The sequence below is a fragment of the Neospora caninum genome, chromosome VIII (genome assembly GCF_000208865.1).
Source record: "Neospora caninum Liverpool complete genome, chromosome VIII".
Lineage (NCBI taxonomy): Eukaryota > Apicomplexa > Conoidasida > Eucoccidiorida > Sarcocystidae > Neospora > Neospora caninum.
In genome coordinates, this window is record NC_018395.1 from 509,089 (window position 1) to 534,604 (window position 25,516).

The 25,516-nt window shown below is 54.5% G+C and overlaps 5 protein-coding genes across 5 annotated transcripts; 2 read left to right on the forward strand and 3 right to left on the reverse strand.

Annotated features, from left to right (window-relative positions):
* Positions 1–1,242: 1,242 nt before the first annotated feature.
* NCLIV_030700 (putative kinesin motor domain-containing protein) lies at positions 1,243–7,387 on the reverse strand (the record flags this gene model as incomplete). The annotated part of the gene is made up of 11 exons (XM_003883266.1): positions 1,243–1,452; positions 1,706–1,792; positions 2,218–2,404; positions 2,718–2,853; positions 3,262–3,521; positions 3,873–3,973; positions 4,391–4,519; positions 4,894–5,079; positions 5,672–6,004; positions 6,432–6,650; positions 7,139–7,387. 11 exons carry the CDS (start codon positions 7,385–7,387, stop codon positions 1,243–1,245), a joined length of 2,097 nt encoding a protein of 698 aa, XP_003883315.1.
* A 2,227-nt stretch (positions 7,388–9,614) lies between these two features.
* On the reverse strand, positions 9,615–13,035 carry NCLIV_030710 (conserved hypothetical protein; the record flags this gene model as incomplete). Its single annotated transcript, XM_003883267.1, has 3 exons — positions 9,615–10,186; positions 10,522–10,829; positions 11,486–13,035. 3 exons carry the CDS (start codon positions 13,033–13,035, stop codon positions 9,615–9,617), a joined length of 2,430 nt encoding a protein of 809 aa, XP_003883316.1.
* Positions 13,036–14,739: 1,704 nt separating this feature from the next.
* NCLIV_030720 (putative ribosomal protein L3p) lies at positions 14,740–18,247 on the forward strand (the record flags this gene model as incomplete). Its single annotated transcript, XM_003883268.1, has 6 exons — positions 14,740–14,987; positions 15,330–15,539; positions 15,861–16,015; positions 17,008–17,235; positions 17,376–17,561; positions 18,051–18,247. The coding sequence occupies 6 exons, from the start codon at positions 14,740–14,742 to the stop codon at positions 18,245–18,247; spliced, it is 1,224 nt and encodes a 407-aa protein (XP_003883317.1).
* Positions 18,248–19,977: 1,730 nt separating this feature from the next.
* NCLIV_030730 (putative acetyltransferase domain-containing protein) lies at positions 19,978–21,791 on the forward strand (the record flags this gene model as incomplete). Its single annotated transcript, XM_003883269.1, has 3 exons — positions 19,978–20,500; positions 20,902–21,032; positions 21,444–21,791. 3 exons carry the CDS (start codon positions 19,978–19,980, stop codon positions 21,789–21,791), a joined length of 1,002 nt encoding a protein of 333 aa, XP_003883318.1.
* Positions 21,792–23,747: 1,956 nt separating this feature from the next.
* NCLIV_030740 (putative BolA-like domain containing protein) lies at positions 23,748–24,017 on the reverse strand (the record flags this gene model as incomplete). The annotated part of the gene is made up of 1 exon (XM_003883270.1): positions 23,748–24,017. The coding sequence occupies one exon, from the start codon at positions 24,015–24,017 to the stop codon at positions 23,748–23,750; it is 270 nt and encodes an 89-aa protein (XP_003883319.1).
* Positions 24,018–25,516: the final 1,499 nt, after the last annotated feature.

Genomic DNA, 25,516 nt, shown 5'->3' on the forward strand with positions numbered 1-25,516 from the left:
CGAATTCGTTTAGAGCACGTATCTGGGATAATGGAAAAAAACGGGATGATGAGAGAGCGAGAATTTCACATGTGTGCACTCCATCGGTCACCTAGTCTGAGCATGGAACCCGCTACAGTCAGTGATGCAATTACCCAAAACAACAGTCCTAATCGTACCGTTTTCTTACCTCACAGATGGTTCATCTGCGTTCGAGATTTGTTTAGAGGCGCCCTTTTTCTTTGTCATTCGTTGGGTCAATTGTGTCATACGTTCCAGTCATCCCATTGAGATGGCTACTCATTCCCTAAGAGAACTGCTACGTTTTCGCCTCAGATAGTATCGATATAGTATCGATACGAAGACGACGTACAACCAAATATGAGTTCATACTCCGGATGCGTCATGCCGTGCCACTCTTTCCACAATTACCAAAGAGCAGGAATCCTTACATCGCTTTATAATACGTCTCGGCCGCTGAGTCGCCCCCTCGATCGGCGTCGAAGAAAGTGCACTTCAAATACAACACGTCCAAAACACATTCCGGCCAATCTGGTTCAGTTTTAGGTTTATTGTGTACCGCTTCCAACTTCGTGGCCCCAACTCGCGTATGTAGTGATGACCCGCTGAGGATGGAATCCGGAGAGAGCCCGAACAATCAAGCGAACGTAACGAAATACTTCGAAGATGCTGCCTGGGGCAAAAACTAGTATCTTTTCAGCCAAACCTCCGCCCCCCAGGTTATGCTCGCAGACGGACGTCGCCTCCCGACCTTCGGTCAGATAGTTTTCCTGCGTCGGTATTGCAAAAATGGTGCAAGAGTATGATCACTTTTAGGGTGAACTGCCGATGTCGACGGGGTCAGAGCAGACGCCGAAGGGTAAGCCCAACAAGACTTTGTTATTTCTGGCTGGCTGCAGGAAGACAGTTTCTGTACTTTCGAGACTCTTCTTACCCCATACTCTCCGTTGTCGTCTCCATCAGAGGGATGACCTGCTCCTACAGCTGTTTGTTCTGTGAGAGGAGACATGCCCGGCCCTCCGTACATGCGATCATACCTGGAAAGGAGGGACAAAAGGAAGCGGCTGCCACAGGACGGGTAACGTCTTTTGTTCACAAGTCAAACGGAGCACGATGAAACACTTGTACTACCACACTCTTTCTGGCCGTTTATGTCGGGATCGTGTCTGTGTCCTCCCAGTTTGCCTAGTGTGGCAACGGCACACATGCCAGCTCACGCTCGAGTTGCGACCTATAGCGACTCTAGTGAGAGCGATCACGGTACCATGCGCTGAAGGCGTTCACCAGCTCGACTTTACAGCGAGCAATCTCGTGTTCTCCTTGCGTTAGGGCGGCCTTGATGTTCTTCCTTTCCTTCATTGCAGCTCTGATCTTGTTTTTCGTCTCTTTCAGCTTCTTCATGAGCATGAATTCTTCCTCATCGACAACTCTCTGTCCTTCCCTCCCAGGTACCTACGTGCAACGGGCGCAGATCGTCTCAGGTACAACCAGAAAATGGGGCTCGACCCCAGTGAGCAAGATGTGCAAACGTCCCGGTGTACACCGAGAAAAGGGTGGCATTTAAGCTGGAAAACCGCGGTGAAAAACGGGCCAAAACTCCTGTTGTGGCAAATCGGTATGGTTCTCAGGAATGACAAAAACAGGTCGTGTAATGACAAAAACAGGTCGTGTAATACCCTAAGACGGGGAAGCGTAGCGCGCCTACCAGCATTGAGGACTCCTCGACTTCTTCTTGCTTAAGTCGCAACTTCTCCTTGAGCGCCTCCATCTCGTCGACGTAAACAGTAATGTTCTGAATAACATCTCAAACTGATCGGTTGATACGATACAGCGGCGCGTCTGAAACGCTCTTGCAAATTCGGAAACTGAAGTCCGGCAACCCTTGCCTGGCAAAGCATTTTCGGCTGACCGCTACAAGGCCTGTGACGGTTGACGGGAGTCACCGAGCTGTATACCCTCGAAAGTCTACTGATTCACGCGTTGCGCTTGCGTACTAGTCGGCTCGTCGGAACGACGTGTGAAGAATGTTCAGATAGAGGGGCGCGGCTTGGTACTGGGACAGAGGCCGATCGGCCATGAAAACCTTTGGGCAGTGGGCCGCGTTCACCTGTTCGATGATTAGGCACCGAACTCTGGCTATGTTTTCAGCGGGAGAGAAGTGAAGAAAAGGGCGGTAGCAGAATATTCGTCGGGTAACGGTGACAGTGAGTTCCGTACTGTGGCGAGTGCTGTAAACGCCGAGCGCTTCTCATTCAGTTCCTGTCGGATTTGCATGAAGCTGTCTTCATAAATCTTCCCCTCTCCCTGCTTGAAGTCAAAATACGCCTGTTTGCGATCGACCGCCTCTCCCTCTCGCGCGCGCAGCAGCGGCAGTCGAGCTGGCGAATTGTCCTTGAGGCTTTGCCTGCGAAGCATGCACGCAGTGGTTGGGGAACGGACAAGAGCCCTTGGAGCGACGTATGACTGAAGCCGTTCTGCATCGCGTGGGTTCAGTGTTCAACGCAAATCCACAAAGACCCATCAGTGACCAGTGAGCGGGTTCCCAGACGACAACCGGGAAATGCCTAGAGTGCGTTTCGGCGGCCGGTAGATCGTTTGATCGGAAGTCATTAACTGTGCAAACGCACCCACATCGCCCCTGTTAGGTAGCCTCCATGCTAGTATAAACGAAAGTCGTACAGAACTCCTTCTTTTCCTAGGTACCCCCGGCCGCTTACTTGGTCTTCGTGTACTCGTACTGGGCCTGCTGTGGGGTGTCGTTCTTCTCCATGCTCTGCCTTGACTCTCGCATGGACTGATCCGGATCGATGCCGAGCGATGCTCCTCCGGCTCCGGTATCTTCGACGCCAACCCCTGTTCACCGCCATTACCAAGCCCTCAATCAAAACGATCTTAGGCGGGGCCTACTGCTCGAAACACTTGCCAGCACATGCGAACTACTGCAGGCGCACCAGTCATGGGGTGCCATCCACAATAAGGCCAAGGCGGCATGAAGAAAGAGCAAAGGTTGCTAGTCGACTGATTGTCACCAGTCTTGCTACACATCCGAGAGATACGATTGCCGCGCTGTGCTCGCAACAGGTAACCGCATGCTGTTAAGAAAAAGGATCGGAGATTCTTCCACATATTGCCTGTCTCATATGTAAAAGGTGCATTGGGAAGAGCCGCTACCACAAGCGCAAACGTACAATATTATTCAAGACCATGAAGCGCTCTCTCGCTCAGAGAGTCAATCCTTCGCACGAACCTCCATTCACTTACGTATCGGACCCGACTTCCCAAGAGCGGGGGATGACTGAGCCTTCAGGGTCGTCGCACCCGCTCCCACGTTTTCTTTCGTTCCAGCAGAGCCGCCTGATGAGGAACCTGCTGCGGTTCGCAAACTTCGCTGCTTTCCATTCTGGCCGTCACTCGGTTCCTGTGCCGATACAGCTGACTCCTGCTGGCTCTCTGCATCTCGCTTCGGGGCAAGGGCTTCCTGGTATAGCTCGCGCATGGTTCGCATCAACTCGTTTACCTGCCTGTGTGCAAAGGCCGGCACTCAAGGCATAGGCGAGCGAGAAACTATTGACTTGGAGAGCAGGCGAACGGGGCATCACCCCCCCCCCCCCCCCCGCCCAACCTCCCGGAACCTTCATGTGTGCTCAAGCTTCTAGGATAAGCAGTGGACCTCACAACACCGAATGCTCTTCGAGGTGCTGTCTTAATCCAAGTCGCTATCAGCAGTTCAGTTGTTCAGTTCGCTAGATACTACCATTCGTCAGACACCGTGGTGCGCCGTCTGACATACAAACGAGACTGGAAATGAAATAAACAGGAGTAGTATGTCGTCATCACGGGCGTGCCGGGATGATTTGCCCAGTAAGGTTTACCTGAGTGAAACAATCTCAATAAGCTCGGTTCCGCCTTCGAAGAAAGCCTGGGCTGTCTTTTTCATCTCTTCCTTTTCGTCAGGAGAAAACGCTTCATACGCCTTAAGCAAGACAAAACACCGTTTCGAGAACGCAGTCACACGGTTGCTGGCCGCTCGCGCATCAAGTGATGTGCGGCGGTCGTTTTGGTTGTCTCGCTGCCGATATGTCTGTCCTATATGGAAACCACGTTTTTCTCCTGCCGCAATTCCGTTTCACTTTCTGAAGGACGAGACGTAGGCTCATGCGGCGCGACAGTACGCGAGCCATGCCAGCAGCTCCCGCAACCCAAGTCAAATTTGAAAGGCGTAGAGGCAGCAGGCGATTGGTGCCGGGTGGCTTCAAACAGAGGAACGTTTTTTCTGCTGACAGGGCCCGTCAGGCCTACAACGACAGTCCGTGACCAAGCGAGCGTTCTATGGATCAGTCCCCTGTGCCCCGAAGCAAGCATGCGCCACTCTGCAGCGTTTTTCACTTACGACCTGTGTTCTGCCGCGGAGGTTGTTTTGCATTTGAAGCTCCTGCTTCAGGGAGCGGATTTCACGCTCGTACTTTCGCAAGAGCGATAACGGATCAATTTGGACGTTGACGACTGCTTTGTTGGACACCTGACGACGCATGTTCTCAACACGGGAGGTCTACTGTCACCTCTGATCCCCGCAGTTGCTGCGGCTGATTACTGTAACAGTTAATCAGACCTGACGCTGTCAAGCGGTGGTTAGCAGTAAGACTGGAAGCGGCGAAGGTCAGCCGTACGTTCAACTACGGTAGACCCCTAAGAAGGCTGTATGTTTCTATGACGTCTCCGGGCTGTCGCAGACGGGTACTGGGCTTAAAGGATGGACGTGCGTGCCAACACCGGCGGCTACTCGGCAGAATGACATCACTAGAGAAATCAACAGGAAAGCGGCTTGAGTCAGCCACGGATATGTACGTGTACAAATGCAAGATCCTGGTTGGGTCCGGGAAAACAGGGTCTTACGCGCATCATTCGCGTAGAGAATCTGAGGGTACTGATCGTTTCTTCCATGTGCTGAGGCTCCGGCCAGATGTTTGTAATCATACATGTCCGGCAATTCCCCCCAATAGAATCCTTGAGAAGATGAGTCAGCCTCGAGGATCGATAAGGAATGTGATCACGACCCTTCTCTCCCAAAGCCACAACAACCTGAAAAAATGAGGCCAAGCGATCCAGGCTGCTAATGTGTCATGGCAAGGCTCAAGGCTGGTGTCGCGCACATCCTAGGAAAACGCCACGCATTTCCTCTGAACTGGTACGTCGAGTGACATTGGGCTTCCAGTCCTCACTGCCTCTTCTCGGATATGAGCAAAGGAGAGGCGCCCTCATCCCGCTCTGCACTGTGACAAGCCGCTCTCCTAATTTAAACGAAACGAGAGTTACAGGCAGATGCAGGTTCGACCAGCCGAGAAGACCTTAGCCAAGCGGATACTTGTCTACATTCACCGGTGCACTCATTCGTGCCTAGTCCTGCTTCAGCCGTGACTTGTAAAGTCAGCTACACTTGCCCAGACACGAAGACGCACCACATATTTGAACGAGTCTTAAATACCCTCCTGTTTGTCGGCATTTAACACTTACAGTCTCGACGTCGTGTACTGTTGAACCTGGTTGCTTGCCGACACGGTCTAAGTGCAATCGACTACAGCTAGCGACCTTCCGTAAGAGTATAAGCAGCCCTAGGCACACCATGCTGGGCCTAGCAGTCATTGTATGGGCTGCGCCCGAGTTGCTAACTGACCATTTCGAGAAAAGAGAGGGACTTGTTGATGTATGAGCTCTCTCGCAGGAGGATGCCGTCCGACTTCGTTTTCTTGACCCGCTCGCAGCCAGCCAAATCCACAAGGTGAAGTTTGGAAGTCACGATTCTATCGTTTGACTCGACTCGCGACTTGCCCTCAATGTAGATGCTGAAAATACAGTGAGATCTGCTCGACTGAGCGTTCATCGTGTGTCCTGCAACAGCCCGATTCATGTCACCTTCAAAGAAGTGGTTCAACGCTTCTTCTTCTGTAGCACCTAGGCGGAGCGTCAAACCGCGTACGAAGAGGCCTCCTTTCGCATCTTCCTGAATCTAAACGCAAAGTGCAATTTTGTGCAGTGCGGCACGGCGTCCGCCTAGAGAAGACGATGGGGCATGCAGCATCGGCGCCTCCTTTGCAGTCTCGGGAAATGTTAACACAGGAAACAATTCATGCTTGGGCTGTGAGTCCTGGACTAAGCGAGAGTGCCGATCCACTGCAGACTGCAAGACGACACTACTGCTCTTCTTCTAATCTTCACACTCGTATCCAGAACAGGTTTGTCTTGTCATTGCCTGACAGCGTTATGTGAGGACAAATGAGTGCTTTGCAGGGGGGGGCGGCGAAAAGTTGTAGGGTCAGCCAGAATCGATTCGAAACCGACACTGCAGTGTCCGGCTTCTCTAGCGTCATCACAGAGTCCACAGTTCGCATTTCCTCGTTAGATATAGTGCACACCCTGCTGCACAAGGATCTCACCTGCAGCTCGGTTCCTGATTGCTTGCCGACCGGAAGAGACGAGAGAAGGTCGTACATGAATTCGGTGTAGATTTCAGTGTACGAGATGCGGATAGTGTACGCGGTCTCGGGCCTGTTCGACACCTCCTCATAGATGGCGCTGATGGCCCGCGGAATGATCCCCCGTAGCTCAAAATTCCGAGGACCGCCGCTCATCGTGAAGGTCTTGCCCGCTCCTGTCTGACAACACACCCATGCAATGGCGGTTCCCCGCCACCAAGTGTCACTTGCCATGTTGGTTACAAACTTCCTAGACCATAGAATATGCCTGGGCCCCCCGGGTGGCTTCCTGGAACCACGATGTGCTGCAACGATTTCCTGGAAACGGAACAGACCAAGCAACGCCGATGATACATGTGCGGTGTCGAATACGGTTGGCCGATGTGGTTGAAATGGCTACAGGACACGCTGCAGATAAGTGCCTGTCGAAATCTGGCTGCGTAAGTATGCCGAAAGGGGAGCGCTGGGTTGCTCCGAAGGCACTCGAAGCGGCAGATCATGAGCATGGTGCCCCGGTCTGAGGGAACCAGTCCACAGACTCCCACGTAGAGTCCCCGTTGCCGTTGGGTACCGTCTGTAGTTGCTGCAGTGCATTTCGCAGGCTTTCGCTTGTCCGTTCGCTCTGACCCATGGTGACGTGCCGTTGGTTTTCAGCAAGGAAACATTACCTGTCCGTAGACCATAACCGTACCGTTGTAGCCCTCCATGACGCTGGTGATTATGTCTCGGACGCAGTCGTCAAAGACACGCTCCTGGGGGGCGTTGTGTAGCATTTTGTCAAATTTGAAATGGGACACGTCATTTCGGGACGGCACCGTTACGTCGATTGTCCCATGTTCTTCATCGATGCAGAATAATTTATCATTGAAGTTGGGCGTTGGCCGCGTCCTGACGGCCACGCGCACGCTGTTCCGCATGTGCGACATGAGGCTGCCGAATACCTTGCAGAATCCTTCGATGAGGAACCGACATGCGACAAGACGCCGGCAAGCTGTCGTTTTCACAAAGGAGCCTACGTCGACAGCTGATCCCGAGCGAGCCCACACGGCTACTCATGTCGCTGAATAAGCGCCTACAACACCTTCGGATGCCTGTGTCAGGCATGTGAACAGTCGAAGACAGAGCGGTTCTTTTGAATCCGCACTTAGGGCTTAGCACAGAATGCTAGAGACCGGACCCACACATGATTCCCTTTTTTCAGCATACTGCTGGTATCTAGTCAACAGGACGGTAAAATAAGGGCCGTTTCTGTTCCCGCTGGTAGGGCAGTTTGGTAAGAACCCACGCCATCTACCTGTGTGTCAGAGCTTGCAGAGGCTACAGCTGTTGAGGGGGTTGTCAAGGATCAGAGAGCCGGCGGAATACGGCTGTGCAACTCCTACGGTGTGTAGCAGCAGGGAGTGGGTCACCAACGGAGCCTCAGCGACATTTCGAAGGTGTGTTGCGAGAGATTTACACCATGAGGTAAGTCAGATGGGGAGAGGCGGCTGGTCTATACAGAACAACCACTCTTTACGTGGTTGCTGGACGACAGTTCCTGCCTCACCAAACACACAAAGACGTCTTGTACACAGAGTTCCGCTAGAGGGGTTTCGCCGCGTGGACGCCTTGAACCCTTAGACGAAGGACTTGGTAACGAACGAGTGCCCTTGCGTCTACATCCAATGCCTAACGGGATTCAGCTCTATCCACTTTCGAGTGGTACCTTGGGGCTTGAGAGAAGGATCGACAAGAAGGTTGGGGCCCACGGCTGGCCCCTCGCTTCATGCGTTCGATTATTTAATGCTGCGTTATCTGCCGCCTCAACGAGGGATAGACAGATTTTCTATCACCTCGAATTTTAACACACAAACCATGCACTTTACTCATCGTTTATGGTAGCGCGGGGGCCATTATCATAGGTCTTTGTGGCCAGCAGACCTTCCTGAAGATATCTGCGAAGCAATAGTCTGACGCGTCGAAAGTAGCATGCGTCCATATGGATGGTGTTTCGACCCAGCACACACTGCATTTTCTCTCCCTGTTCAGTTGCATCGCAGCGCAAAAAAAATCCTCCAAGAGACGCTACCACAGGTAGGGAGACGCACATGGTACACGCAACGACAATTCAATATTGTCCATTAGAACCGCGGAGCAGTTAACGACATCTCGTCTCGTAGAACTTTGGTGGAAAGCCTACAACCCCCCATCCGACGTCATTTGAAGAATTACACCGCTTCTGCAGCCTTACCGTGACGCACCAGGGTGATACTCCTACAATTCGAACCTGCATACTCTCAATTATTTCAAGGAAACATCTCGTAGAACCTGCGACATTACCATGCCATCAAAATTGTTGACGTTCCGACAAGAGTCCCGAGATGGAGCCGGATGCATTCGTTAGGAGGGAAAAGCAACCCGAACAGCAGCCAGATCTCCTCATCCCGGTAAGAGCATACTGGTTGTTGTGCGGGTTTCCAGCTATTTATAGAACAACTCTACAGGGCACAGCTTTTTCTGTGGTCATTGGTGATGGGTGTTTCATTTCCAGTGTGGACATGCCAGGGCCGCTCAACTGGGCACCTACACTTTAAGCATCGTCAACGCAGAGACGCTTCCTACCAGTTTCCGTGCCGATTCCAACCCCCCCTTAGGTATGAAGGCCTCTCCTCTGGGGTTTTAACAGCTGCCGAAGATACGGCTGTAGACAACATCTGTGCTTCCCTGGATGCATCGTTTTCTCTCGTCTTGGCTGTAGACTTCTTCTGTACCAGCCTGTGGTTCGCCAGTGTGGTGGAGTCCTATGTTGCTCATTTCTCGACTGCCTCTGCTACTTCTGAAATCACTGCTGGAGGCTCTCATTCCGTAAGGCTCCCTGTTCCATCTGTGTCCGTGCTGCCGGCGAAGTTGGAGCAGCAGTGAAGAATCCGCGCTAGTCTTCTGCGCGCTCGTGTCAACCGACGATGGTGTTGATCGTATTCGGTGCGAACGTCTCTCGCACTCTGAAAGTCGGCGGCACTGTCAGCATGAAACAGTGACAAGCAACTAGCCAGAGGGAAGACAGCTGTCAGACAGAAGGTGGACGCATCTCGCGGATAGAAACGCGTGTGCGAACGAGGCAGCACGTGATGCACCTTTCTCGTATCCAGGAAAAAAGCCAAACTTCTAACAAGGGAATTCGAAAATCCGAATATCTTTAGAGACATCTCCGACGTAGCAGCGAAGCGCCGCCGGGTTTGCATTACCACAAACGGTGGCACCGCAGGCTGTTTCCGGGCTGCGCGGCCCACTTTTTCCGGCACTTGTCACCGTCGCCCTAGAGAGAGTCGGTGGAAGAAGCTGGCTGCATGCGCATCCAGTCACAGTGCAGCTGCTGGCACACACCATGCAGTTTGGCTTATAGGGAAGACGATGCTGTAGCAGCAAGCGGAGGGAGCTGTCTCGGTTGTTTCTGGGCTCCGAGGCCTCCCCCGAAGTCAGGGGTGTGTCTGTAAAGACGCAAAGGCGCCGGTCAGTCCCACAGCTCACCAACACAGACCCGACGCCCCCAGAGGGACTAGACAGGACCGAGTTGCCTGCCGACGAGCCACCAGGAGAATCACGGCGCGCCGTGTTACCCGGGGCAGCGTTGTGAACAGCTGTCGGGCTCGAAACCCAGTTTAGGGCTGCTGACGACAGGCTGTGAGGCTGGCTAGTCCAAGATGGCGTAGGCAGAAGCCGTGCATTTCGAGAAGAGTCTGGCGAATAAATGGTCGGAACCGCACATGAGACACACAGAGACCGAAATGAATGGCGCGGCCAAGCGGCCTGCCTCCACCGCGCGCATGTGGTGAACAGGAGCATTTGGAGATGATTCACCCCACCCCTGGTCGTGTCGACACACCGCACGCACACGACACGTCACACAGATTCCTACACGAGTACGTACAGATATGTATCTTGCTACCGATGAGCCACGTAGACGGTGCCTTATCCAGCTGGGCTGTACACGTCGGAGTCCGTCCCCCGAGTATGTATCGCGCCTGTGCCGCTACACAAGGACTTCCATTTCGTCTTCAGGAGAGAGACTTACTTGCGTAATCGAAGACAGAGAGGTGGCCATCGCCTAGCCCCACCGCGACCCTGCGGCAGTCTGGACCCATAGCGAGGGAGACAACGAAGGGGGGGTTTAGGCATTTTGTGTCCTCGGGGCCTTCGTTCCCTGCTTGCCTCGACTGATTTTGACCTACCGCGTTTGCGCCCTTGGAAACCTTCGCGTGAGGAGGCTTCGTCTCCCAGGGCATTACGTGGTTCCTCAGATCCGCGACGGCTCGCCGCACTTCCAGGCTTACTCGCGGCTTCGCTTCAACCAGGTTCCACGAGTTCACGTTGAAGTCAAAGCTGAAAGACAGGCAAAGACCATCCATAAGGCGCGAACAAGGATCCAAACACGCCCATGAACACAACCGTGTGCTGCTCACAGCCCCTTCTACGAAAATAAGTGCGCGGTCCGGAGTTCCTGTGAGCCTATAGATATCCTTCATATCCCCTTGAACTTTCACGCAACCGTGCGAGTCACACACGCCTATGCGCAGGGGTGCGTACGAGTCCTCCATGCATCTGCAACATCTATGCGTATCTAGCATGGGTTCCCATTAGATTCACAGAACGCAGAAAGTGTGACACAGAGTTCGGAGGGGCGGGAAACAGAAAGCGACAGACCTGTCTCGCAAGTGTCAAGCACTGTGTGCCTGCCAAGGGCCGGGCCCCCGCAGGTAAAGACTGACGCCTCACGAAGAAAAGCAGTGAATGACACACAGCACGAAACACGGAACACAGCGAAGCGTCCCGGGGCGAAGCGACGCGCGCTTCAGCCTTTCACCTACACCCATCAGGCTTGCCAGCAGTTCATCGCCATCGCCCACAGGGCGTGAGCGAGAACGCCTCGTCCGGAGCATTCCGCGGGAGAGTGGAGGCAGCAAGGAATCATCACATGCTCGTTTCCCTCACTTCACATTTCCCGCCTTCTTTTCGCGCCCCCAGCTGTTCAAACTTACCCTCCCGTGACGAGATCAGGAATGTTTTCGTCTTTTCGGAATCTCGCGACGCCGCAGATGCTGCGATGCATGCAAAGCAGCCTGTCCTTCTGAAGTTGCAAGGCGACGTCGATATCGCCCTGCGGCTTCGCAGTCCCACCGGGCGCCAGGGACGAGCCCTGGAGCTCGACCGCTGCCAGGGGCGTTCTGTGGAGCGCTACCACGACTTCGCCGCTGTCAAGAGGAAGCGCGAGACACACAGGAGAGACGCCGGCGGCAGCTCCGTGCGCTGCATGGGCAGAAGACTCCTCCGTCACCGCGGAGCGACCTGGCCCCTTTTTCTTCTTGGCCGGGACCCGGCGAGAAGACGCTTTCGAGGGCGGTGCGAGCGAGTCGCCTCCTGGCGAGGACGCACCGAACTTCAGCTCTCGCAGTTGTTGAGGCGACGGACACCACAGGTCGAAGTCGTTGATGGTAAGAGGATCATCGTCTTCAGAAGACTCCTCGTCTTCCACGGGCCGGCTGGCGTCTTTCCCAGAACCCCGTTTTCGTCGTTCATCGACGAAAAGCTGAGCGTACTGGTCCATACTCCAGATCGCCGCTGCGTCGTCTGTCCAAGCACAGCTGTCTTCTCTGGCTCCTCCCCCATCCGGTTCTCGCTCGCCTGTCGGGTTCTCCCCTCCGTGTGCTCGTCGGCGTTCCTGGTCTCCGCACGCAGGCACCGCCCGTTGGTCTGCCTTTTCCTGGCTCAGCACTGCAACTTGCGAGACGCCGTTCGAAGACTCTCGCCCGCGCCACGCACCGACGGGCGTGGCCGCAAGGTCGAACAGAAGAAGTCGACTGCCACAGGCAACGTAGAGAAGCCGGTAGGTTTCTGGGTGGAATTTGACGGCGCCGAGATTCGACGTCGTGTCCTCTGCAGATCCCCCCGCAGAAAGAAAGAGCGGATGCTTGATGCATGCAACGGCCTTTTCTTCTCTCAAGTCCCACAGACGCACCGTGCCGTCGTCACTGGCGCTGGCGAGGAGGGAAGAACACCATGGCGAGACCACAGAAGGACAGCCACTCTCGCACCATCCACAAGGAGGCCTCGAGCTGCCTTGCAGGAACGGAGAAGCCTCAGAGCACTGCCCGTCGCAACGGGGACGAGTTGACGCGGCGTGCAGTGAAGAGACAAAGACAGACGAAGATGGCGAGACTGAGTCACAGCACGTCCCGTCCAGCGTGTGGGCACCTGTAGTCTCTTGCCCCGTGTCTCCTGGAGCATCTGTACGTTTCTCACAACTCGCGCGACGCCGACGCAAAGGACAGGCACTCCCTTCTGATGTGTCTCGTTCCGGGTCTGCGTCGCTGCGGAGAAGAGATTGTGTCCGACAAGAACAGTGGCAATGGGGACTGACGTGGGCGCCGGGAGGAAACGGAGGCGAGCAGAAGAGGTCGAGGCCGACAACGGAGTCTTCATGGCCCTTCAAGATGCGGCAAGCGACGGATGGCGAGGAGCCTGCATGCTCGGATGCAGGCGAAGCGGACGGTCCTCGCTCTTGGCGCATCTTGATCTCAGTCGAAAACATCCCAGAACGCGAGAAAGCGGCAACCTAGCAGAAAGTCGCCTCCTCTAGATACGGAAGGGTTTTTTGGTCGACAGCCCTTAACGCGGTGTATGTCGCTTGAACCATGGACTCACGGCGCGGGAAGCCACCGTTAAGCCCGGGACGAAAAGGCTAAAAGGAAGCAAAAGAGGTGGGGGATATGAGACCTAGGTACAGAGGCGACTGACATTTTAGTTTGGCGAACAAGCACGAGGAGGGCTGAGATCGCCCAAACAGAAATTCCCTTTCCCACGAAACTGTACGTGTGCTTTGAACTCCGCAGAAAAGCATGCTGGCTCGTGTTTCGTTGGCAGCATGCGCGTAACAGCATGTGTCTTGGCCCGATACGCATGTGCGTCAATGACCGTCGCGAGAGTGCCTGATAGGAATACCCAGCGAGAACGCGTTTCGAATAAAGCTCTGCTTCGTGCTTCAATGGAGAAGATTCGGCGCCCGACGCGATTTCCCTGCGTGGTTGGAAAGAAGATCTACGGCATTTCGCGGCTTGGGAAGGTCGGAGAAGCATCATACAACTGAGACCGTCGGTTGACACGCGTGCGCCTGTTCACGGCAAAGCGCATGCAGTTTAGTTTCTCTCTGCCCACTACTCTTCGATCCTCTGTCGACCATCGAAGAACGCCCCTTGCCCTTCGCCAGGACTCCGCCTACGGAGGACGCAACGGAGCGCTCGCGCCTTCCTTTTCTTGGGAATCTTTCACGGTGTTCAGCCCTCTCGAATTCTCGGGATCGTCTGCCGGCCCGCAGCCCCGATGAGAAAAGTTCTACCGATGCTGTTTGTGTTGCCATGCGCATACTGACTCTGTTGTCTTCCTTACTTTTCCCTGGGTGTCCGCCTTTTCGCGTAAAGACTGGCTTTTCTCATGGACTGTCTCGCTTTCTCGGGTGTATATACACACGTGGACGGCGGGTTTCCTGTCTGCCGTGACGGGTGTGGTCACTGACAGAACTCGGGTTTCCTCACTTTGAGGCGACATTCTCCAACATCCTTCTGCGCCACGTTGTCGTTTCTCGGCCCGGCTCGACACCACCTCTCGGTTTGGGCACCCCTTTCGCTGCTGTGCTGTAGACTTTTCTTCCAGAGGACTGCATCCTTCCGCCGTGGCGTCATCTTGCCAGCGCACACGCAGCGTTTTCCACACACTCCTTTCCGCCGTGGTCGATTCCAGACGGCAGAACACTTCATCTTACTCGTCGGCCGCGAACGACCGCACTCTTTTAGAATATCCCTTTTCTTCGCAGGGGCGAAACCTGGCACGCGGGAGACGGAGAGCGGTACATCAGCCCGTTGGATCCGTCCTGTTGACTTCTCTGATTGTGGAACACTCAAATTGTCTTGTGTTCGTTTTTCCTCACAACCTTGGGCATATTTTCCCCCTCCTTTGAAGCGAGGTGGAATGCTAGCGCACATCAACCAGGGTGTCTGAGAGCACACCTACGCAAGTCAAAAGACTCCGTTCTGGGGACTGCGGCCTTCGCATTCCTGCGTTCCCTCCCACCAAACTGTCTGCTTATCTGTCTGCGAATGCTTTTGTTCCCCCCTTCGAAAGCGATAAAGAACCTGAAAGAAGTCCTCGTTCGCTTTTTTCCGAAAATCTCTCGACCGACCCGGCGTCACCCCGTTGGGTGTCTCCCTCCGCTACAGTTGCTCATGAGAGACACGGCAAGATGAGCGCCTGCGGCTACGTGGGAAGGACTTCCTGGGGTGTAGGAGCCGCGAAAAGCGAGAACTTGCGAAGGCAAGCGAGGGCGGTCAGCGCGCCTGTGCTGTCTCTCTGTGGCACACTTTTCGCCGGGACAGGGAACGGCCTTGACGGCGAAGAGCCTACGTCTTCAGAAGCACGCGCCGCCCCGATTCCCGAGCGAAAGCGACACACACGAGCCCCGGGTGACCCAGCAGACAACCTCCGCCAGAGGTGGGACGCAAGGCCTCCACTGCCCTCGGCGTGTTCGCCAGCGTGGAATTGCTCTTCACGCTCCTCTCTTGCCTCTGCTCAAGTTCCTTCGCGTTCATCCGGTGTGTTCTATGGACCTCTCCAGAGGCCCGTTCCTCCTTCGTCTCCGCCTGATCTTTCTTTTCCCCAAACGTCTTCCCTTCTCTCTCGTCGTCCGGTACATTCCGTCTCCTCTCCACCCTGTGCAGGGGTGTCCATCGCGTCTGCCTTCTTCCATTCGACATCGAGCGTCTTCTCTCCGCTTCGCGACCCGTCGTCTCACCTTCGCGCCTCTCAGGCTGCTCTCGTCCCCGCTTGCACCAGAGGGCGCAACCTCGTCGACCTCGGGCGTGCCTGTCCCTCGGCGTTCTCCTCACGACGGGGCTACGACAGTCGCTGGGTGAAGCGCCTCGACAGGCTGAGAGAATCGAAATTCTACGAGCCCGCACCGACTATCCAGGAGGAGGAGACTCTCGACGCCGACAGGATCCATCCGCTCTTGAAGCGAGTCACGCCCAGCTGGAACAGCCGAAGGTAGGTTCCCGTGTCTCGAAACGAAGAGCGGAGACCGACAGAACGCTGTCGCTTCTTTGCCGGCTTCATTAGGAAAAAAACCGAGACTACCCAAGTAGATGTACCAGACAGCGAGGTCAATGTCACACACACACACACAAAACATATATATATATATATATATATATATATATGCTTTTACCTATGTGCGTCTGTTTGTGTTTTTTCCTGGTCTGTGACTCGATACGGAGGCACGTCTTCTCAAAGGATGCTTCTTTGTCGTTTCCCGTGGGAGTTCGTTAATCCTTCTCGCGCGCTGTCTACATTGCGTTCTGCATTCAGAACGGGGCTTCTCGCGTATAAGATCGGAATGATGTCTTTGTGGGACGGGTGGGGCGAGCGGCATGCGGTGACCGTTTGCCAAGTCGATCGCTGTGTGGTGATGGAGCAACGGACTCTCGACAAGGATGGCTACGAAGCCTGCGTCATGGGAATTGGTAGGTGAACGCCACGCCGCCAGACTGCGGCCGGTCGAAACACCGGAGGCGTACGGACCGGGACTGGGAAGAGACAGAGAAACGCCCGAGAAGGCAGTATGCCGCTCTCGAGGAGGCAGGGAAGAGGCAGAGATATAGCTACGGCAGGGACGAGGAGAAGCGAAAGGAACAAAACTGGAACACGAGAAAGAAAGGCGAAAGGGAGTGGTGACACACAGCTGGGGAAGCGAAGAGACAAGACGCCAAAACGTGGGTGAGAGGACACAAGAAACTAAACACGAAGAGCCATCTGTGGGTCCGGAGAGTTGGAACCCCCGAAGCAAAAGAGAGAACCGACTCCTTGTTAGGCGTGCTACGTCGTGTCTGCGCAGATGGATTTGAAGCACACTAAATGTGCTGTCCATGCTGAAAGTCCATTTCCGCACGTGCAGTGCTGAACTCCTCATGACAACGAAAAATCCTCAAGGATTTGCATACCTGTATACAGAGGCATGCACCTGCATATGAACCTGTAGCAGCATGCATAGATGTGCGCCGGGCTGGAGCTGGGGCCGCACATTCCTGCACACACACATAAGTTCCCATGTGGGGAGTGGTCCCGAAACCCGTTTCGTGCGTGGATGTAGCCAGGCGCTTGAGTTGGTTTCCGGAGTCGACGCCCTAATCGTTGAAATCTGGAGATGCAGACAGCGCGTTAAGGGCAAGAATTGCTTTTTCCTCATGTAGAGGTCTGATCCCAGGGGGGAGGCGCCGGGGAGACTCCACCGCCGCCGTGGAGTTTCTGACGGTGTGTGTCCTCGCTGTGCGGCGTCTCGTCCCGTCCTGGTTCTTTGGTGTTGGCAAATACGCCCGCGACCGGCGAGACCCGTGTGCAAGCGTCTTCAGTCTAGATGGCGTCGTCGCCTTGCCGAGTGTGGCGACTTGTGTTTGTCGCCGATGCTCACTGAGAAAGTCGAAGATGTCTCGCTGCTGTGCCCCCGGTTTCGCCGCAGGTTACCAGCCGATTCACAAGGTGACAAAGCCAATGCTTGGGGTGTACATACGGTCGCGAATCGAGCCGAAGAGTCGAATCGCGGAATTCAAGTGCAGCAGCGATTGTCTTCTTCCCGTCGGCCACGAGATGTCGGTTCGGCACTTCACTCCCGGCCAACACGTCTTTGTCAGTGGCTGGTCGAAGGACAAGGGGTACCTTGGAGTGAAGAAGCGATGGGGTTTTGCAGGTGAGCACAAACGGGGTGCGCAGCAGATCGAAGAAACGAGCAGCGACAACGCGTTTCGGCGGAGAGGGAGAAGTGGCCAAGGGCATCCAGGGACAGTTTTCGTCCATGTTCTGTCCCTGTTCTTTTGTTTCTTCTTCCAGGTCAGAACGCGTCCCATGGTGTAGAAGCAAAGGCGCACAGCAGCCCAGGAAGTATCGGGCAAAGCAAGACAGTGAACGTTGTGTGGCGCTTCAAGAAGATGGCCGGGCACGCTGGCGGAGATCCCCGAGTCGTCAACTGTAAAGTGTTTCGCATCGAAGCCCAGCGCAATCTCATTTTCCTCAAAGGTGAGACAGAAGCTTTTCTGTGACGCGCGCAAAGGCCACGACACCGGCAGTTGGAGAAGGGAGGCAGTCGGGACTAGGTAGGTCTCGTATGTGTACATATCTCTCCTCTGAGCTCTACATGCGCCGAATACTCGTCTACACACATACATCCGCTTCGTGTATGTACATTCGTAAATTGTATACACACCCGTGCACATAGACAAACATATATACACATACGCAACACTGTTCGTGAGTAGCAGCGCGGGATTGACACAGGATAGTTCTGTGGGTTCCCGAACGAGCGCAGCACTGGCGATGTCTTCTGTTCCTGCTGGCCTTTTTTCTGCATCAGCCAGCAGGCCACACTTTTCCTCGCGACGCCTCTGTGTCGCTAGATACTCCTTCCAGCTTGTGCTGGCTGCGTCGGTCGCTCGAGGCGACTGTCCTCAGGTGTTTTGTTTCTTTCTGTGCCCCTCCCCCCGCTGGCGCCTGCAGGCTGCGTACCAGGCTACAAAGGCAGTCTGATCAAAATAAGCGATGCGAGGGGGAAAACTCACCACAGACACAACCGCCACATTCCACTCCACTTTCCGACGTTCGTGCCCGAGCCAGGCGTTTCGTACCCTGTCACGCTGCAGTGCCCAGACTCCGAGCAGGATCCCTTTTTGTATCCCGAGATTGCCATCCCGGACAAGGAGAAATAGGAACGCTCCGGCTGAGGCAGAAGAGAGCGTTCGGAAGACACATCTGTGGCCGCGCACACACCCGACCTCTCGGATTTCGTTCCGGCCTTGCTTTGTTGCGCGCTGCCTCGATGTGCACAAACCAGACGAGTTTTCTGTGTCGGTGTGAAAAAACCATGAACCGGAGCAGTCGGGTAACCTGCCAACAAGTGCACCGGCGCGTACCACTCCGCAACGGCTTTTGTCGTTTTTTCTAAGTTATAAGCATAACGACTGGCATCCCCGCTTCGTGTGTGTGTGGTTTCTTTGAAGAAAAGAAACGCCTCCTCCGGAAGCAATTTGCCGAGCGGCTGCGTGGTGCTCTGGCCACAGAAGACCGGGATTCGTGCACGCTTGGAACCGGTTCGCGTCGGCTCAGAGAAGTGCATCAAACGCTCAGTATAGGGATTGACCTGCTCCCTCACGTTACGGAAGAAACGACAACCAGATCTGCGCAAAATTTAGGTAGCTCAACAGCGCAAGCAAAGTCAGCACAGAGACCCAGTGGTTTCCCCCGTTCGGTGCTCTCCGCTAACTGCGCAAAAACACTGTACACTCCCTATGCGAAGCCGTCTCAAGGGGAACCAGCAAAGGCAAAAAGGAAAAGGAAGGCAGTGCAGCCAGACAGAGAAGTCCTGCTAACCCAGAACGTACTGGAGGGCGCCTCTCCATTTACCGCCAGGCTTTCCTCATTCTCAAGTTTAAACCCAGGCATCTCTCCAGGATGCAACTTCGTTACACTCCACTGCCTCTGAGGGGATCGCTAGCGGATGGACTCAACCACCAAAAGGAGCTCTTTGCTCCTTCGACCTCGGTCTGTCTCTTTGAGGAACCAGAGATGACAGTCACCTCCGGTGTAACGACAGCTGGCGACGCGTGTGCCGTTCCCCTACCTCTGTGGATTTCTCTGTCGCCACTGCGGTCGATCTTCTCGCTCCCCCGTTTCTAGCTAGACCTTCACGTGTGTGTGTGTGTCATCGGCTCTTTGCGACGAAGCAGCAGGCTGCAGCATGGAGGCGCAGATTTGGGTCGAGGCGTGCCATGGATTTTCCTCGTTTTGTCTCGGACAGGCTACCTAAAAGCGACATCATCCCCGGGTCTTCCCACTAGGACTCGGCGCGTTTTGAGGTGGCAAAACTGTGCAGTGTGTCTTGCTGCACACGTGTGCCGCTCAACCGCCGCCACCCTCCTCCCGTTGTTGCATGCGCCCGGCCCGAAGCGGCGAGGGGGTGAACTTTGCGACGGAAAAACCGTACAAGGAGGGTCACTCAGCAATCAAAGCATTCTGGAATTGGCGAGAAACAGCAAACACACACTGAAGCCTGGACCAACAAACGGATATGACCGACCGCCCGCGAACCGGAACCGCGCTGCAGCCCCCCTCTATGTGGAAGGCTTCGTGGTAGTGTGTTGCCACCATCCTCGCTGGACGGAAAGTGTGCTTTTTCTTGAACGTTTCTCGGTCTTATCGTCTGAAGCGAGGGGAGTTCCTCCTCTACGCAACGGTTCTCCTGTGTGCTGCGGGACAACACTTCCCTCTCCTCTCCCGTTGCCCCTCCCGTGTCCTCTCTCTGCCGCTCGCGCTCGTCGGTTTCCTGAACACACGCTCCCTTCCAGCCGTTCTTCTCGAGTCTTCCGCTGTCCACGCGTCCCCTCCCTTTGGCCTCGTGCTCTGGCGCTTTGCTTCCTTCCTCGTCCTGTTTTTCGCCGGCATGCCGCTCGCGCCGAGTGCGAGTTCTCGCGTAGTTGAAGGCGCAGCGATGGCGGGGGATTCTCGTTGCGCGCCAAAGGCCACCCTGAAGTGTGGAAAGTCGGGGAAGAAACAGGAGAAAGCCAACCGCCGACTGAAGCGCGAGGAGCAGAGAGCGGCCGCCGCAGCCATTGAACAGACTGTCCGTACAGCCAAGGGTCTGGCCAACTTTTTCGCCCTGGCAACGCCCAACCGGCGTTTCCGCGGAGGCAAAGTCCCCGCCTCTTCCCAGCAGCCTCGGGCAACGGCTGCCGAGAGACAAGAGTTTGCGATTTACGACAGCCCAGCGACGGCGCTCTTGGCGGCCAATGCCCCCCTGAGTGACGAAATCTTCAACTTGACGCGCGAAAATATGAAGAACCTGTACAACCAAGTGAACTTCATGGAACAGGGATGGGACGACGACTTCAAGCGCCGCGAACTCACCCACGAGGACGCGCGCCTCCTCGTCGTTCTGACGGAACCGAACGAGACCAGCGCACCTGGTGAGATCTGGTACCCCGCTTCGCAGCAACCGCACGAAGTGAAAGAAATTCAATTCACACGCACACTGGGACGCATTCCTCTCAACCATGTTCGACTGGAGCCCTCTGACGATTCAAACAGGAGATGAACCGCAGAGAAACATATATATATATATATATACGCAGAGGCACCTGCACACTTGCCAATATATATATATATATATATCTTGAGGGAACCACTTGCCACGCTGGCGTGCTTGAGCTCGCCGCCAACGGTACGTACAGAGGTGCATGCCTGGGTATACATGGACATACACAGAAAACGATATGCATGCATAAGAATATTATTCTGGCGAGGTATCGTTGGCGTCTGCATTCTGGCCGACTTGACATTTTCGGGGATTTCTGTATGTTCTTTTCAGTTTCGCGGGAGACTGACGACAGCGCCGCGCTCAAGGATGTTTCCCCGGACCGTCTAGCGGGTTTTCTTCATTACCGCTTCGAGGTTGAAGAAGGGACAGCCGTGGTGTATGTCTACGAACTCCAAATCAAGGTGAGGCGCAGACCCGTAGCTGCGGAGGGACAGCTCTGCTAAACCGAGCTTGGGATTCAGGGAGACAACCACAGAGAAGTCTCTAGGCACGGTCGAGCACTCAGAAAAACGTGCGCTTTCTGACATACCTACATATATATATTAATGTTTATATATATTTTACAGGTATATATATATATATATATATATATATGTATTCATTTGTCGCTGTATCCCGATGTGTGTGTGTGTAGCGATGGTAGAAGGATTGAGGGTGGAGAGTGTAGCCCCGTTTCGCTAGTTTAGCGGCTTGTTGATTTCCACACTGTTTTGGCTGTATGCGAGAATTTAGGTTTTCGTTTCTGGGAGACGTTGGTCTTCCGAGTTGTTCACTCTTTCGCTGCCGCGTGTGACTTTCTCGGGGCGACGCAGGGCGCTTACCAGAACATGACTCTGGGCAGGCGCTTGATGTTGCTTCTGGAGCTGGCCGCGCGGGCCTTCAACAAAGCACACAGTCCTTTGAAGTTCGACAAGTTGATGTGCACAGTGATCAAGGAGAACGCGGGCGCAGTTCGGTTCTACAAGATCCTCTGCGGGTTTTCGACCGACGAGAGCGACCCGTCGAACTTTGTCAACGAGAAACTGCAGGAGCAGCTTCTCCACGCGCTGCAAACGAGCGGAAAGGGGAACAGCGCCGCAGCGAAAATGCTCGAGCGTGCACAGGAAGAGGAAGAAGAAGACGAAGAATGCGAATACGAAATCCTGAAGAAAAACCTCTGATTGCGCGCATGCAAACGTGAACCGACGCGCATATCGTGTCCTCGGCACGCAGATGTGCATGCAAATGCAAATGGTGGGGCGCGATCACATACGCGCATATATATATACATACTTCTATACATATATATATTTATATATATTTATGTATATTTATGTATAAGTATGCAAATGTAGAGAGGGCTGTAGTTGTGAGTCGTGTGTAGCTGCGAGTGGACGTGGCTGATTCTGTCTGACCTAAGGATGCGGCCGCTTCTGCTGACCACAGGCGCTGCTGTTTCTGTAGGGTTTGCGTGAAGGGGGCAAATGTCTCTGGAGGATCGGCTTTTTGTTTTTCACTCGTTGGCATGTGCTGCGACGCTTTCCGTGCTGAAAAAGTCTCAAGACGTGCGCTTCAACTGGCCGCGGTAGTGCCCGCTGCTCCTCGCGGAATTCTGAACGAGCGAGGTGGATCTCATTGCTGACGATCGATATGCAGCTATTGCCACTGTGTACGCTGGATGGTTGACGTATATATATATATATATATACATATATATATATATATATATATATATCGTGAAGCACACGTCTACGATACATGTAGGTGAAACGTGTGGGATGCATATATACATATATATTAGGTACATACGTATATCTGGGAAGATGGAAATAGGTATTCATCTGGGAAAGTTTGGAGCGGGGCGGTTTTTAGGTGTGGGATTTGCATGGACAGCGTTTGGCATGCACCGTTTCTGCATGTGCCTTTGTTGACTTGGCGAGGTCCCATGCGAGTTTGGGGAAGGCGCTGAGATCTTTCTGTGGACGTTGTTTGCTCTGTTCTTGGCCGCATGTTACGAGAGAACCCCATGAACAGTCGCATGTTTGTAAATCTCGACGTCGCATCCACATGTCTTCGCATTCGTGTGTATTTAGAGAAGCTGACGCGGTATTTCTCAGAGGTGAGCAACTTAGCTTTTCCACATCACCCCCTTGCTGCGAAATGGAGCGATTGCGGAGAGCGCGGCTGTAGAAAGTCCCTGTCGCGACAGCAAAATCGTAAGCGCGCCTGCACTGTTCTCAACCCTGTGTCGGTCAGGGTGTCGCGTTCGTGTGTTCGCTCCCACGAGTCGACTAAAGAGACACGCGACCCTAAACTCGTCATGCAAGACAGAACTTGAGCTCTAATAATCTTCATATCCATATATATCCGTGTATGCGTAGTAGGAAATGTGGGGTGTTTCGTTTGGTCGAGTCACACAAAGCTGAGAAATATACGGCGCCACTGTCGAACTGCCGGAGGCGTGGACAGGGCCCGCAGTTCCTCGCATCTCGCGCATCTTTGGTTCCTTTCGAAAGGCGCAACATTTTGGCAGGATCGAAACGTGCACTTTGCATGCGGTCAGTCGCTCGGTCTGTCACTGGACAGGAAGGGAAGGCCAGCATGGAGGTGACGGAAGAGAGTAAATGCCCCTCACGGGCAGAAGGTTGGTGTGACGTCACCCTTAAAAACGGTGAGATTTGCTTTTGCCCCAAAATCTACTTTCCGCCTGGATCGCGGCATAGACCCCAGACTGCCTTTTACTATTCACCGCCGAGACGGCGGGGTGAATGCACCACTGGGAGCGGGATAATGCGTCCTAACATCGTCGCCGGCGCTGAGCAACGCCGTGTGGACGCTCGCCTTCCGAAACGACGCACGCGCTCTCACCAGCTTCGTTTCGCCAAAAAACCCCTAAACCTAGACGGCGGGTCGAGTGTCTCATCTCGGCAAATAACGCAGGGCGCTACAGCCCCGTTGTACACCCAAGCAGTGCGATGTGCACATACATCTGCGCCTCTGGTCCAGAAAAGCTACATGCGGGGGGCCATGGGATAAAAAGCTCTATGCTGGCCTGTGCCTTCTCCGCCCTTGAGGCTCTGTGCACGCCTCAAAGACGCGTTCGGTGGCAGGTCGAGCGCTGCGCAGTTTTTGTCTCCTCACTGCGGTCGTTTCGTTGTCCACTCCTCCGGCGTGTGACACTGTATCGAGAAGGCGTGAATGCTCGGAAGTTCGTCCTTCAGAGCCTCGTTGACCATCCTGTGGCGCTGGAGGAGTTTCTTGCCGTCAAAGGCCTCGCTCACAATCACGCAGTCGAACGCTGCACCACAGCCGCAGCTCTTGTCCTCGAGTTTGAGCAGCGCCGGAGAGAGCGCCTGCTGAAGCTTCGCCTCCACGACAGCTTGCTGGACGCCGGAAGCCGATGCCATGGTGCGGCCAAGAGAGAAAAATGGGCGAGGGGAAAAAAAACGGATCATGTACTCCACCAAAGAACGCTCTATGCCTGACGAAAGGGACGAAAACGCACAGATCCGAGGCCTGCGGCTGCCTCGCAGCGCCACGCAGTCCGGGCCAACCTCCGTGGCACAGAAATCCCACACTCGCAACTCCGCCCGCCGTCCACAGCCGGAATTCCGGAATTCCACCAAACACTCACTCGAGCGCCTGCTTTCTCCCGCGTGCCAAGATCCGCCCCGCTCTCGGGCGCGACAGCAAGGCGCGCCTTTCTCGGGCCTTAGAAACTTGCATGCAGCGACACCAAGTCAACCGCACAGGGATACGCGGCAGCGTGACGAAAAGGGATTCAATTTCGCCGGCAATGTGTGCTTGAAAGTTGAAAGTGAGCAAAGGGGGAAATCTGAGGGCGAACACCACATGCGCTGACGCCGCACAGGCCGCTTTCCTCTGTGCGCGCGAGGAGCTGGCGAGCTCGACACTCACCGACAAAATACTCGCTAGCGCGATCCCTTGCTGTTCTCTCGCCACAGAAGTCGCAAGGGCCCCGCCTTTCAGCCGATAGAAAGCCGAGCCGTCGAGGTTCCTTTGGAAAACCGTGACTAGGCGTTTTGCGAGCAAATTTAGTCCCAGCGGAAACCAGATTTTTGCCGCTCAGCTTTTCCGCTCTTGCTGCGACACGACAGGCTCACCGCCGGTGCATGCAGTTCCACGCACACAGCACGCGCCTCCGGAGTCACAAGACACTAGAAGGAGGGCGACCGTGTGGATGCCCGCCGCGACCGAGGACACCAAGAAGGAAAACGTCACTTCCGGCGCATCAGTGTCTCGAAAAAACAGACGAAACAGGAAACGAAACGCGCCCGGACCCGAGGAAAAGACGCAGACCCTGAACTGGGCAGCAGCGAGCCTGCACAGAAACTTCGCGTCCATGTATCGACGCGAGACTTACACTTGATGCCCGACAAATATAAATATATATATATATATTATTTATATATATTCATTATATATAGATATTTATAGGAACACATAGAGAGTGAACCTGAGTGAGTTGTTGCGGTTATTCCCAGTCGACTTTGAGCTTGAGAGGTCTATCGTGTGAAGAACCTCCTTCTTTGTCGCTTGACTGCGCAAAGAAGGCTCAGCCTTCTTTCAGGGATCCCAGCCAACCTGCCTTTCTCGTCTGGGATCCTCTTTGTCCGTAGACTTTTCACAAAAGGTGTCGATCCCTTCTCTCGAGTGTGTAATCTCTTCCCCGTCTTCTCTTCCGTCTTTCGCTCGTCCATTTTGTATTGACCTCCCCGTCGCTTCTTGGCGCGTTCTTTCTTCGCGTTTCCCGAGATTCTCCTTCCCTTCTCCATGGTGAACTCCACAGCGTCTCCCGGCTTCTGCGCGGTGCTTGGAGGGCGTTTCTGGCCCATCTTTTGCTGGTCCGGTGTCGGCATTCAATCGCTCTCCTCGCTCTTTTCCC